Source organism: Phycodurus eques, chromosome 4 (genome assembly GCF_024500275.1).
Source record: "Phycodurus eques isolate BA_2022a chromosome 4, UOR_Pequ_1.1, whole genome shotgun sequence".
In the NCBI taxonomy this organism is placed as follows: domain Eukaryota; kingdom Metazoa; phylum Chordata; class Actinopteri; order Syngnathiformes; family Syngnathidae; genus Phycodurus; species Phycodurus eques.
The window spans coordinates 33,111,979-33,124,976 of record NC_084528.1 but is presented as its reverse complement, the minus strand read 5'-3'; the positions used below and the strand labels follow the sequence as shown (position 1 = coordinate 33,124,976).

General features: G+C 51.3%; 1 protein-coding gene across 1 annotated transcript in view; it reads left to right on the top strand.

Moving 5' to 3' along the window:
* The window catches only part of LOC133401892 (neuronal PAS domain-containing protein 3), a 127,166-nt gene that overhangs the window by 33,902 nt on the left and 80,266 nt on the right, over positions 1-12,998 (top strand). Inside the window, exon 2 of the mRNA XM_061675402.1 lies at positions 10,417-10,518. Within this exon, the coding sequence (XP_061531386.1) occupies positions 10,417-10,518 (102 nt within the window). The remainder of the gene's footprint in view (positions 1-10,416; positions 10,519-12,998) is intronic.

Here is a 12,998-nt window from a genome sequence, read left to right as displayed (position 1 = left end):
TGAAAATGATGCAAATGTAACGACGTGGCATTAGCATTAGCATTAGCATGAATTGAGCATTTAGGGAGGTGGAACCAAAAGTCGGGTTTTGTTTCGGCAAGTCTTGGCAGAAAAAGTAAGTCGAAAAGACGCTAAGCTTTCTTCTAGCTAATTAGCGTCAGGGTGAACGAGGGGTTAGTTAGGCAGTGGCCGACAGTTCTGAGGTTCTGGCTTCGAAGTTCGCATTTTTGCTCCTACGTTCCAAAACACGTTAGCATGTTAGCTTGATTGAAGACGAGGAAGTTGCCCGTAGCTGCGAACATGAGTGGGAATGCGCGTTTGTCTACGTGGGAACTATTTCCGTGGCTAGCGCAAGTCCAGCGCGGCGTGGCGAAACTCTGGAGGGGGGTGCGTCAGAGCGGGTGGTTATAATGTCGTACGCGCAAAAGGTCGTCGTGCCCCATCGCCGCGTGCCGGCCAGTGTGTTGACTTCAAAAATAAAAGTTGGCTAATGAGGACGACAGTAACGACGACGCCTTCGATGACCGCTTTCAACGAAGATTCCGAGGGGTCGATGTACGCTCTTCGCGTATTTCTAAATGAAATCCGTCCGATCTGGCCGCCCGCACCTCGTTCAGATTCGTCGACGACCGGACCTGAACGCGGAGGCGGGCTGGACCCGGTTCCGGTCATTTCGTGGAGCGGCGTCACGGCGGCCGCCGACGGAAGCGGCTACGTGCCTCCCTTTCAAAAGCGCCGCAGCTCGTCTGGCACGATGACGTCAAATATGCGGAGGCGCCTGACTGGAGCGTTGAACGTTAGCGGGTTCCCTTATTAAATACAGAAACATCGCCGGCGGACCTCATCGATATACACGTCCCCGCCGACGATCGTTTCGTGTCCTCGGACGTGCGTGGCGGACACGCGTTTGATCCCCTGCGTCGAGACTTAGACACGATCCCACTGGGTCTACGTTTAGACGGACTTTCTCCAAGCTTGACGCAGACGGGCGTGCCAACGCGCAGCCGGTCCGGCACGAAAATCCAGCCCGCAGTCACCAAAACGTGACACGCGCCGGGCGGAAGACGACGGTCGCGCCCTCGTCGAGTCGGTCGCGGCGCACGCTGCAAAGTCTACGAAGATCCAGCCCCGAGACTTGGGACACTGAGCGGCGACCCCTCGGGGGCCGTTCGCGTCGGCCTCGATGGACTTTTTCAATGTTTTCTTTTTAATGAGGACAGCAACTATCAGAATGCAAACAAGGAAGCGGAAGTAACCCGTAATCCTCCACTTTCATCTTCCGTGCGAGTCACGTCGGACCCCATCTTGTTCGCGGCAGCTGTTTACATTCGCTGGCGTCTTGTGTGTTTTGTGCGTGTTGTGCGTTTGTTGTTTGGAGCGCTGCAAACGACCTTGACGCTCGCCGCCCGCTCCAGAGTTTTTCTCGGTGTCTGTTTGAGTGTTTTACTTGTAATGAAATGCGCACGTCCGCTAAAGGCGCGATTAGCATATATATTGTATTGACACGCGCTTTCCTTTTTTTCTTTTTCTTTTTCTTTTTCTTTCAAGTGTTTTTATGTGCGCCGCACGATACCGCACGCCGCGGCGGTCCGCCTTTATTGACACTCCTCCCCGACAAGGAATTGCCGGCGAAAACAAGACGTGTCCTCCATTTTTTGTTGCACTTTCACGCCCCCTTGGATGCGCGCGTCACTCGGTGATGACGTCATACGCCCGCGCGCAATGTCGTCACATCAAAACGATGTCACACGCTGGCGTTCGTGGCGCTTCTTGATGCGTTAAGTCAATTATTGATGATGTCATAATATGAGGTTGTTTTGTTTGTCCATTTTTCAACATTTCCTCACTTTTGATGATGTCATATGCTCACAGTGATATCACCTTATGATGTCGTAACGCAAATGGATGATGTCACAGGGTACGTGTTTTTTTAAAATAGCGTAATATGACTTACGCACATATGTGGCAGGAATGGCATGCTAATTGTAAATCTTCCTTCTTTCCGTGTTTTTTCCTCCTTCCTTCTCTGCTTCCTTTCTTTCCTTCCTTCTGTCCTTCATTTCCTTGTCTAGTTTTCCTTCGTTTGCTTCCTCCCGTCCTTTCCTACCTTTCTTCTTTCCTTCCATCCGCCCTCCCTTCCTTCCTTCTTACCTTCTTTCCTTCCGTCCTTTCTCGTTAGCTCGTCAGTGTGACCGCGCACACGCGATGTCAGTCAAAACTCGCTGCTGCCGAGTTAAGCCCCGCCTCTCCAAGAGCGCCGTCTGCTCTGATTGGTCGAAAAGTGCAAATTAAGCTCCAAGTTCGGAATCGGGCATTTTTGCTGCGCTCGCGTGCGCAGCCGCCGTCACGAGTCTTGGCGGGTGGACTTGTGCTGGCCGTGGAGGTTGCCAGACATTTTTTTCTTTTTCCCACACACGCACACACACACACACACACACCGGCGACCGGATGCCTTCTTCATCGACCGCGTGTCTCCACGGAAGTGAAGCGAGCGAGGGGACCGTTCGGGCCAAAAAGGACGAGGTCACGATGGGAAACTCAGTTCTCGTGCCACCGGGAAGTCTGCTTGCGCCGCCGGAATCGTCAGCGTTACTTATAATCCTTCACGACGACAACGCGCTGGCCCTCGCTAATCGCCGCTCGTGGCTTTGGTTCGTTCGACTGACGCGAGCTCCGGATAGCTTCCGATCAGATCATAAGTCACATCGTATATTAACCTTTTGGACTTCAATCCTCGTGGTGAAGGAGAATCTTAAATCCTGGCGTTGTTTTTTTCCCCTCCCTTCTGTTGCTGGCTCGCCCCTCCCCCGCTCGTCTCCCCGCCCCTCCCCCTCCTCCTCTCACCCCCTGCACAAATCAGATATGACGGGAAATATTGTCCTTGTAATGGAGACTCAGGGCACTCCGCCTCAATGTGTGCAGCTAAATAGGCCTGATATTCATCAGCACGCACGCGCCCGGCCCGAAGTGAAGTGAAGTGAATTATTGGTCTGCAGTGTGACGCTCATCTGCGCTTGTCGTCGTAGCACAAAGCTTTTATATCGTGAGCTGCTAATTGGATGCTGCTTGATTTGAAAACCAAAAAGTCTTATGAGTGTGTCTGCGCTCACAGAGGTCAATGTGACACAGCGGGCCGGGCGTCGCCATTGTATTTATTACCGAGACTAAGTAGTGTCGTCAGATCGACCTCCAGATTTGATTTTGAAAGTGGTTTCCGTTTTTTGGTCTGGTCTCCCAAACATTTGTTCTCACTTTTTGGCATCTTGTCATCAAGTTGTCTGCAAACGGCGTTTCTATTTCAGGAAGTGGGCGGGCTGGTCCCGTCGTCCAATCGGAGGCGTGCGATTGGCTGAGGTGTGAAGGGCACGAGGACTGTTTGCAACACCGTCACACAGTCAAAAAAAAAATCGAATTAAGCACGGCCGTCCGTCACTTTTAACACCGAAATGAATGATTCACGCTTTATAGCTCACATCTGTCCACATTCTATTATTAGGAATTATTTTTAATCTGATACCTCAAATCTTTACTCAATATATTTGATCCATATTAATGTTTTAGACCTGTAAGCTTGTTCCACACCATTCTAAATGATTATTGTTCATCTCATTTGTATTCATAATTTGGTGTTAAGAACGTTTCTTTGAATAATTTTTTTTTCCATACACATTTTTTTATTATGATGGTAATTGTTATGACCTCAAATTGATGTCACATGTCATTATGAATTATTAATGGTCACCAAATATTTCGTTTTGTATTCGTGATTCAAATTTTACATGAAACTGGCCCAACACATTATTAACCTAAAACCGCAATTCATTATTATTGACTTTTTAAAACACCTTTTTAGGCGTCAAATCAGTATTTTCTTTCTTGTTTGCATGAAACTCAAGTCAAATTATTATTATGCCAAATATTTGTTTTTTATTTGTACTTTGTAGAACCCACGTCATCGTTCTTATCGTAACAATCGTGAATATGATAACTCAAATCTTGACACAGACACACACACACAATGATATATATATATATATATATATATATATATATATATATATACACACACACACACGACATATACCACACACACAACACCATGTCAGGACACACCACACACACATGTAGGCGGCACGGTGGCCGAACTGGTTGAGCAGCAGTCGAGCCGCACAGTTCTGAAGACCCGGGTTCAATCCCCGTCCCCGCCTGTGTGGAGTTTGCGTGTTCACCCCGTGCCTGCGTGGCTTTTCTCCGGGCGCTCCGCTTTCCTCCCACATCCCAAAAACATGCATGCGAGGTTCATTGAAGTCTCGGAGTTGACCCGAGGTGTGAATATGAGTGGGGATGGTTGGTTGTTTGTTTATGTGTGCCCTGTGATCGGCTGGCAACCAGTTCAGGGTGTACCCCGCCTCACGCCCGAAGATAGCTGGGATAGACTCCGGCACACGCGCGACCCGCGTGAGGAGAAGCGGCTCAGAAAATGGATGGATGGAAATATATATTTATGGATTAGGCTTTACATGATCAGGATTTTTGTGACCGATCAGCGAGTTTAAAAAAACGATCACAAGATGGCTCAATATGTCAACGTAAGCCACTTGCCCATTTACCGCATATACTGGTGTACTGCATACTGAGAATCTTCCAAAATATTCTCTCGCATTATCGACAAAAGGTAAAACAACGACCTCTCGGGGGCATTCGAGGATTGGCCACTGACATAAGTTTACAATTCAGTCCGGTCAAACCACCGTGACTTGAGACAGAAACAAACTTACTGTCATTAAATTGCTTTATTGTAATGAAATGACTTCAAAACAAATAGTGTCATGCAAACAAATAGAAGGCAGAAATGTTGCCCCTCAAACAATCCTAAATGTGCAAATTAGGCTGGTATTTGTAACACTGCCTCAGAACATTCAGACAAAACTCCATGAAATGAACAGTCGGACTGCCGCAAATAAAGAGCAGTAACGCGACGGCAGAATAACGAATAGCTCCCAAATAAACAATGACACCCAGGTCAAGTGAAAATAAGCCATGTAGGCAATATGTATTTGACATCGAATACATAGCAGCTAAGTAGTACAGTACATGTACTACATCCATTGTAAACAATGGCCCCCAGGCAAAACAATTAGGAAAGGGGTTTCAACTCGCAACGTGACTCAGGCTGAACGTCGATGCCGAGTGTAACATCGAAGGCGGATGCTTTCGAAGAAAGATGAGCAGCCGCTTCTTCGTTGGTGGCGCGGACGGGTGAGCACCCGCAGCAGGGCCAAGAGCAGAAAAGCCGGTCAGCGTCCCGACGGACGACCGGCTCTGCTCTGGCCCGTCCTCGTGGGATCTCGCCCGGCGTCGATGACGAGGAACCGGGCCGTGGCGGCTTCTCGGCCGGCTCGTCGGGTCCTCGTGCCTCCGTGCGCGCGCCGTGAGCTCTGAACAATAGCATCGATCCGCGTACCCATTCAAAAGAAAAACTATTGAATTGAAAATGTGTTCTTTGAAAATTACTTGGAGGACTTGCCAAATGGTCCGTTTGATTTCATGCGGCCACTCGAGTAAAACTGAAAGTGAACAAATCTATAAGGTTGATCAAATCGTTTTGATGCAGTGAACAGAACATGCGTTCGAAATTACAATTGTTTGATTCATTTAAGTATACCGCACGATGGAGATTATTTTAGGCGAAATCTTTTTTCCCCCTTCCCTTGGGTCTAATAGAGTAGCCAAACCGTAGAGGGGCTCATCTTCAATGCCACCAAATCTCTCAGCGGCTCCGCTTTTTTTGTGGTCCTCACACCGTGACCTGATGGGGCATTTCTGCTCAGGAACCGTTCGAAGGCCATCACGGACGGGATCGCGGTGGAAGAGCTTATTGCCCTTGAGAGCTCCTCCAACGGTCGCAGGATGTTGAAGATGTTTTCGATCAGACCCCACCGGTTGGAACGGAAGGAAGCAGGAAGGTCACGCTCGGCGCGCGTCTTTGCTCCAGCAGGCTTTCGAGCACGTAGTAGCTGTTGTTCCAGCTCGCTGGAACGTTTTGACGCCGTGGCCGCACGTCGTGAAATGCACAATACGCTCGAGGAGCCTGTTCGAAGCGGCCGGCAACGCGTCTGGCGGTCGCGAGAATGCCCGTTATCGTTCGTTGCGCCGGTCATGCGTCACGGACAGCTGGCCGAAGCGCGTGGGCCACGCGTGGCAAAGTCGCTAGCCCCGCTTCTCGCATGGCTTTTGACATATTTGTGTTTGTGTTTATTTCTCTCAGAATCGGAATCGTCTTTATTTGCCAAGTATGGCCAAAAAACACGGTCGTCGGAGCCGCTCGAGTACGACAACAGACCTGTCAACTGACAGAGAACACTTTGGGCACATAAAGACATTGACAAAAAAAAACAGTCACTGAGCAATAAAGGCTTGCTAGTTGTCTGGTAATTTATTTTGTGACAATTGAGTCCTCGAGCACTTGGAGCAGTTCGAAAGGCTAATATTGCAATAGTCCGCTGCAATCTCTCTCGGAATCTGCCACGTTTGGAGCGTGTTGTCGTACTTCGTCACAAACGCTGCAGCAGTGCGGGAGGCGCGGAATTCCCGAGCGAGCGTGTCGGACCGCCGTTCGGAGTTTGAATTTGGCATCCACCCGCTGGGCCGTCGAACTCGGAAGCGACGCGGGGCTAACGTCCGATGAGCAAACGTCTGTGCTGAAGCTCAGCGAAGGAGCGTCTTCTTTCAGGAGGCCCTAGCTCTTTTAGACCGGTCCCGCCACAGTACGTGTGCCCCGGGAGGACGTAGCGTGGATCAAAATGCGCTGGCAACCTTTGAAATGCGGGGTTGGCCACAACATTCAAAGGGAGGTCAGCCAGCGCAACGAACTCCATCAGCTTCACTCCAACTTTTTCACTGTCCCGGGCCGACTATATGGATGCGCGTTGTCCCGGCGTTTTTTGCGTGAGCATCCGTTTGGCTGTTAGCTTCTTTTCCATCCCACGTTGCTTGAACCGCTCGTACGCCTCCTTGTGTATATTATTGAGGTGCCTGATCAAATTGGTTGTGTTGTAACATTTAGTTGACGTTCCCCCACGAGGTGCTTCAGTTTTGCACAGATTGCAAATGGCTTTCTTGTTGTCTGTACGGGACACCTCAAAAGAAAAAAACACCGCCGACATGTTTTTTCACCGACAAGATTGAAAAAAAACAAAACTTTATGGGCCGTCAGATACAGTTCTATGTCACAAAAATGCGACAAGGCTAAAAAGAAACTACCTTTTGGACGGCGACGCGGAAGAAATGTCTTTTGCGGAGCCGATCAATGACGTCATTGATCAGATTGGCGAAATTATGACATTAAAGCTGATCAGCCGATCAGCATAAAATGCTAATTATCGGCCGATACCAATCACACCGATCAGATCGACGTAAAGTCTAAACTATATGTGAGTGTGTGTGCGTTTATATATATGTGTATGTATACATATACATATATGTGTGCGCTGCTGACCTGGACTCGGGACGTCGTGAGCCGGTGGGGAGAATACTTCCAAGACCTCCTCGATTCCACCGACACGCCTTCCCGTGAGGGAGCAGAGTCTGGGTTCTCTGAGGCGGGCTCTCCTATCTCTGGGGTCGAGGTCACCGAGGTGGTTCAAAAGCTCCTCGGTGGCAGGGCCCCGGGGGTGGGCGAGATTCGCCCGGAGTTCCTCAAGGCTCTGGATGTTGCGGGGCTGTCCCGGTTGACACGCCTCTGCAACATCGCGTGGACATCGGGGACAGTGCCTCTGGATTGGCAGACCTTTTTAAGAAGGGGGACCGGAGGGTGTGTTCCAATTACAGGGGGATCACACTCCTCAGCTTCCCTGGTAAGGTCTATTCAGGGGTGCTGGAGTGGAGGGTCTGTCGGGAAGTCGAATCTCAGATTCAGGTGGAGCAGTGTGGCTTTGGTCCTGGTTGTGGAACAGCGGACCAGCTCTACACCCTCGGCGGGGTCCTCGAGGGTGCGTGGGAGTTCGCCCGACCGGTCTACATGTGTTTCGTGGACATGGAGAAGGCGTTCGACCGTGTCCCTCGGGGAGTCCTGTGGGGGGTGCTTCGGGAGTACGGGGTACCTATCCCCCTGATACGGGCTGTTCGGTCCCTGTACGACCGGAGTGAGAGTTTGGTCCGCATATCCGGCCGGGGAAGTGGCCGGGGAGAGGGAAGTCTGGGCGTCCCTGCTAAAGCTACTGCCCCCGTGACCCGACCCGGATAAACGGTAGAAAATGGATGGATGGATGGATTTATATATAAATATATATATATATATATATATATATATATATATAGATACACAGAACTCCGAACTTCACGTGGCCTTCAGATGAGCTCGAGAACAGTGGGCAGAGAGCTTCACAGAACGGGTTTTCGCATCCGAGCAATGCAAAGCGTCGGTTTAGAGACTCTAGAGCAGCAAAGACGCCTTCTCTGGAGTGACGAATCACGCTTCTCCATCTGGCAATCTGATGGAACAAGGTCTGGGTTTGGAAGGTTGCCGGGAGAACGCCACTGGCGTTCTCCCGGCAACCTTCGTGTCTACCTATGAACCTCCTTCTGCCCGAGCGAACGAGCTTCCAGCTGTGGAGCGCTTTTCTCCCGTCAAGGCCCTCGAAGCGCTCTGGTGCCGTCTTTTCATTCCCGGCGTCTCGCTCGAGGACGCTCGGGCCGAGGGTCCGAGCGACGACCTTCGGGGCAGGAGACGAGCGCTCTCGCACTGGAGGCCGTTGATAAGATACCACAAGTACTGATTCTTTCATTCGTTCATTCTGGAAATGATGGCACCCCGCATTATTCTTTATTTCTGTATTATTGTTATTATTATTAGCTTCCGTTTTTTTCTCTCGGCCGCTTGTCTGACCGGCCGCTCTCCTCGCTCTCCTTTCTCTCCTTGCTCGCTCTTCTCGCTCGCGTTCCTTGCTCTCGCTCTCTCTCGCCCTCGCTATTCTTGCGCTCCTCGTTCTCTCTCTCTCTCTCCTCGCTCTCCTCGCTCTCCATGCTCACTCTCCTCACCCTCGCTCTCCTTGCTCGCTTTAGGCGGACGGCCACGTCTTTTCCTTCCTTTCTCCAGTTTGGGGGGATGGATTGAATGTTGCTCCTTGAGATGTTCATGGCTTTTTTCTTTCTTTCTTTCTTTCTTTCTTTCTTTCTTTCTTTCTTTCTTTCTTTCTTTTCATAACCCAATCCTGCTGTCAACTTGACCTGTCTGGTGACTTCCTTGGTCTTTATGATGCTGTTGTTTACTAATGTTCTCCAAGAAACCACTGAGGCCTTCGCACAACAGGCGTATTTATGTATTTAGTGAATCTTTATTGACACACAGGTGGACTCATTGACTTGAGTGACAAGCACGCCTTCCTCCGCCTCCTCCTTCTTCTTTTTTTCTCTTTCTTTCTTTTTCTCCTTTTTCTTCGTCCTCCCGATCCCCCTCCTCCTCGTGTTGTCGGTCCTCCCGGTGTGGGCGTTACCTTTTCGTCCAGACGCGCTGAGCGCTTGATTGAGTCGATCCGGCAGCCGACACGCTCGCTCTCACGCTGCTCTCGAAGGCGCCAGGCGGGACGCCGCCAACATCGAACGCACCTCCGGCGCTTTAAATGCTTCTTCAGACACCCCCCGCCTACCGACTGACTCGCCTCCTTTTGTGTGCCGTCACGTTCAGAGTGAACTCAAAGAAAGACAAGTCGCTTCATCTTTGACGCAGCATCAAAAAGTGGGATTATTTCCTTTCATGTTATTGTGACATAACGCAACTTCAACAAATGTCAAATGACATCATGTGACTTCACGTGGTTTGATGGCGACAACGTTTGCCGATTTGTGACGTGACATCACGTGACTTCATTTTGACATTGTGACATCATTAAATTAAGACGTGTTGTCATTGTGACCTTCTGATTGGGTGTTCAAGTCTGCTTGTGTAGATTTCCTGCATCGGCATTGCGGTCAAATGACCTCGTGTGTGTGCGTGCGCGTGCGTGCGTGTGCGTGTGATGGATGTGGAGTGCCTTTTACATGTAAACGTCAGTCTGGTGACAGCTACAAAAAAATCCGCAGTAAATCAGAGCGCTGGCTCGTCTTGTGTGCGTACGTGTACTAGGCAAAGACGCGAGTGTGTGTTTGTGAGCGAAGTTGTGGCGGATGTTGTTGCCGTGTCAGCGGTCAGAAAAAAAAAAAAAAAAAAAAAGCATCCCACAAAGAGCTCGTGTGGATTTAGCGTCCGGCTGACAGCGAGTGATGTCGTTTCCAAAGAAAAGCTCCTGACGGATGCGCAGTAAACATCGAGCGTTGTTTGTGCGGCCTCGGCCGCGTGCACGCTCGCGACGCCTTCCGGCGGTCCCGGCGGCTTCCTCCGATTCTTATTCTTACCGTGTGTTTTTGTGTGTTCCACAGCGACCCCTACTGGGAGCGTCCGGCCAACGCGGGCAACTGCTCCGCCGCCCGGCCTAAGACCCTTCACCTGGCCGGAGGACAGCAGCATACCTCGTCTCCATGGTAACCACCTAGACACCATACCGCTAGTCGCAATGATGCTAATCCCAACACGCGTGTATGCGTGTCGACTGTTAAATTTGATCGTACGAGACGTAATTTAAGCCAAAACGTCCTCGTCTTTTGTTTCTCAAGGGCTTCTTTGAAACGCGAGCATTAGTTTAGCATTTAGCATCGTCGTCGTCGTTGTTGTTGTGACTTTCGGCTTGTCCCATCAAAGCTCGCGTGTTTTGTTTGGCTCAGTTTTTACGGCCGATGCCCTTCCCGACACAAGCCGCCATTTCTTTTTAAATCCGGGCCCGGTTATTGGGGCACCGGCCGGGAATCGAACCCACGCTGTCTGCAAAAAAGGCAGCAGCATGTACCGCTACGCTACCAGTGCCAGCTTAGCCTTAGAGTAGGACTTGCTCAAGCTACTTTTAAGGTGATTGACCTTAAGAGCAAGTCAATCACCGTCCTCAGGAGTCCCTGGAGGACGCCGCCCTATCCAGGTCCCAAAGTCCGAAAAGCTTGTCCTCATGGGTGACTTCTCTGGACGAAGACAATCGGAACTCCCAGAACTGGGAAGGTTGACGACAACGGCCTGCGACTTCTCATCGCTGGGACGTCAGCAAAACTCCTTTCTCGTACGGGGCCGAATGCTGGACTGACTCCGTTCGATCGGATCCGAAATAAAAATGAAAATTCGATGACCGCACTCGAAGCGGCAGCCCAAGAAGCGTCGGAATCTTAGGACCCTGGCATCCCCTGGCTTGCGACCCAAGTTGACTACCACTGCACCTGCGACATGGACAGTGAGTGGGCAAAACTCTGGTCAACTGCGCTGCCTCCAAAACCATCGACTTTACTCAAAAGCAACATCAAGATTGGATTGAGCGAACGTAAAGTCCATCCCGCCCTGCTTTCCAACCCTCACCCTCCGTCGCTCAGCCCAATGGAACATCAGTGGCGGCTCAACAAACCCCGCCGGATCCAGAGTGATGCCAGCACCGTACAAGTTTTCTATGCACTTCCACTCGGTGCTGAACACGAGAAACCCCTCTGACCTATCAGCGAGATCTCACGCCGTCCCCCTCTCTTGATGAACCCCAAACGTTCAAGGAGGTCTTCTCCGCAGGCGGCAGTCTCGACCACAACGTGAGCCTCGGCTGGCCCTGATGGAGGCCCGGGTGGAACCTAAAAGAGGACAGGAAGCCTGACTCGGCAACTTCATCCACAACAACTGGCGAAGTGAGAACCCACCTCGACTGCGGAAGGACGGTGACACCCTCACCATCCGTAAAAGCGAGCGTGCCAAGGCGTCCTGTGGAAACAGCCGTGGGATCTCCCTCCTCTTGCTTGCGAAAGTCACGTTGACTCTCTAAACCAAGGCGTCCTCCCACAGACACAGTGCGACTCCAGAAAGAGCCAAAGCACGATGGGCATGACTTTCACCACCCGCCAAATGCAAGACAATCAAGTCAAGTTTCCAGTTGGGACCACAGATTGGGGGGCCTTCGGGGATCGACCAGGCTGCGACGGATGTCGAGTGGCGACGCATCATCCGCTGCTGTACAAAGTTCATCAAGACGGACGGACGCCGCAGGAAAGGGCTTCTGCCTCAGGAGCGGGTCGGTCGAAGCGGGCGTCGCTTCCAGAGCGACGCCCGTGCAAGTTGACCGATATCGGGGTAATAGGATCCAACTTTCTCGTCGCGGTCAAAAATCTCGCTGCGGCCGCGGCCCGTAAACCTCGCGAACGCTTTCGACACACTTGACGGCGACGTCCTCGAGGTCTTCCTCGACGGCATACGGGCACGAGCGGTGGCCGTCTCCCTCATTCTCTGCCGTTCTCAGGCGAGGCGCTCTTTTCGTACTCTCGGGCGGACGTATGAAGACGTTCCGACGACGGCGGCGGGAGGTTCCAAAATCGTTTGCGAGCGGGCCGACGCAGAAAAGCACGAGATGAAGCGATCGGTCGACTCGGAGCGTTAAAAGGCCAAGCGGAGTAGACGGGTTGACTCGGCGGGCGATCGGTTGGAACCCGACAATGACGACCGCTACCGAGTTCTACACATCAAAACGGAAGCTTCGTCATCGCCGACTGCAATCGACCGCCCGGCGCGTGCGTGCGCAAACATGGTGCCTCCCCTCTCCGGTCCGCCACCTCCTCTTCTCTTCCCGCCTGCTGAGGTCTTTGTCACTGAGAAGAAATCTTTGCGTGCGAAAAGGAGTCAGAGATGCCGATGACCGCTATTCGCTCATTACGGGACGAGCTTTTGTGTGGCTTGCCCCACGTGACCGGCGTCGCCCGGAACCGGAAACTTGCTGCTCCCGCTTTCCCGCCTTCCTCACCCCAAAACGTTGGATTCGATTCTTTGGATTCTTTTTGTTTCTTTGTTTGCGATTCAATGTTTCAACATCTTCTGCGTCTTTGTGTGCCGTGCGGCGTGTTAATAATTAAGGGTTGAATTCACTCACTTCATTCAGGTGTGTGCGTGTGTG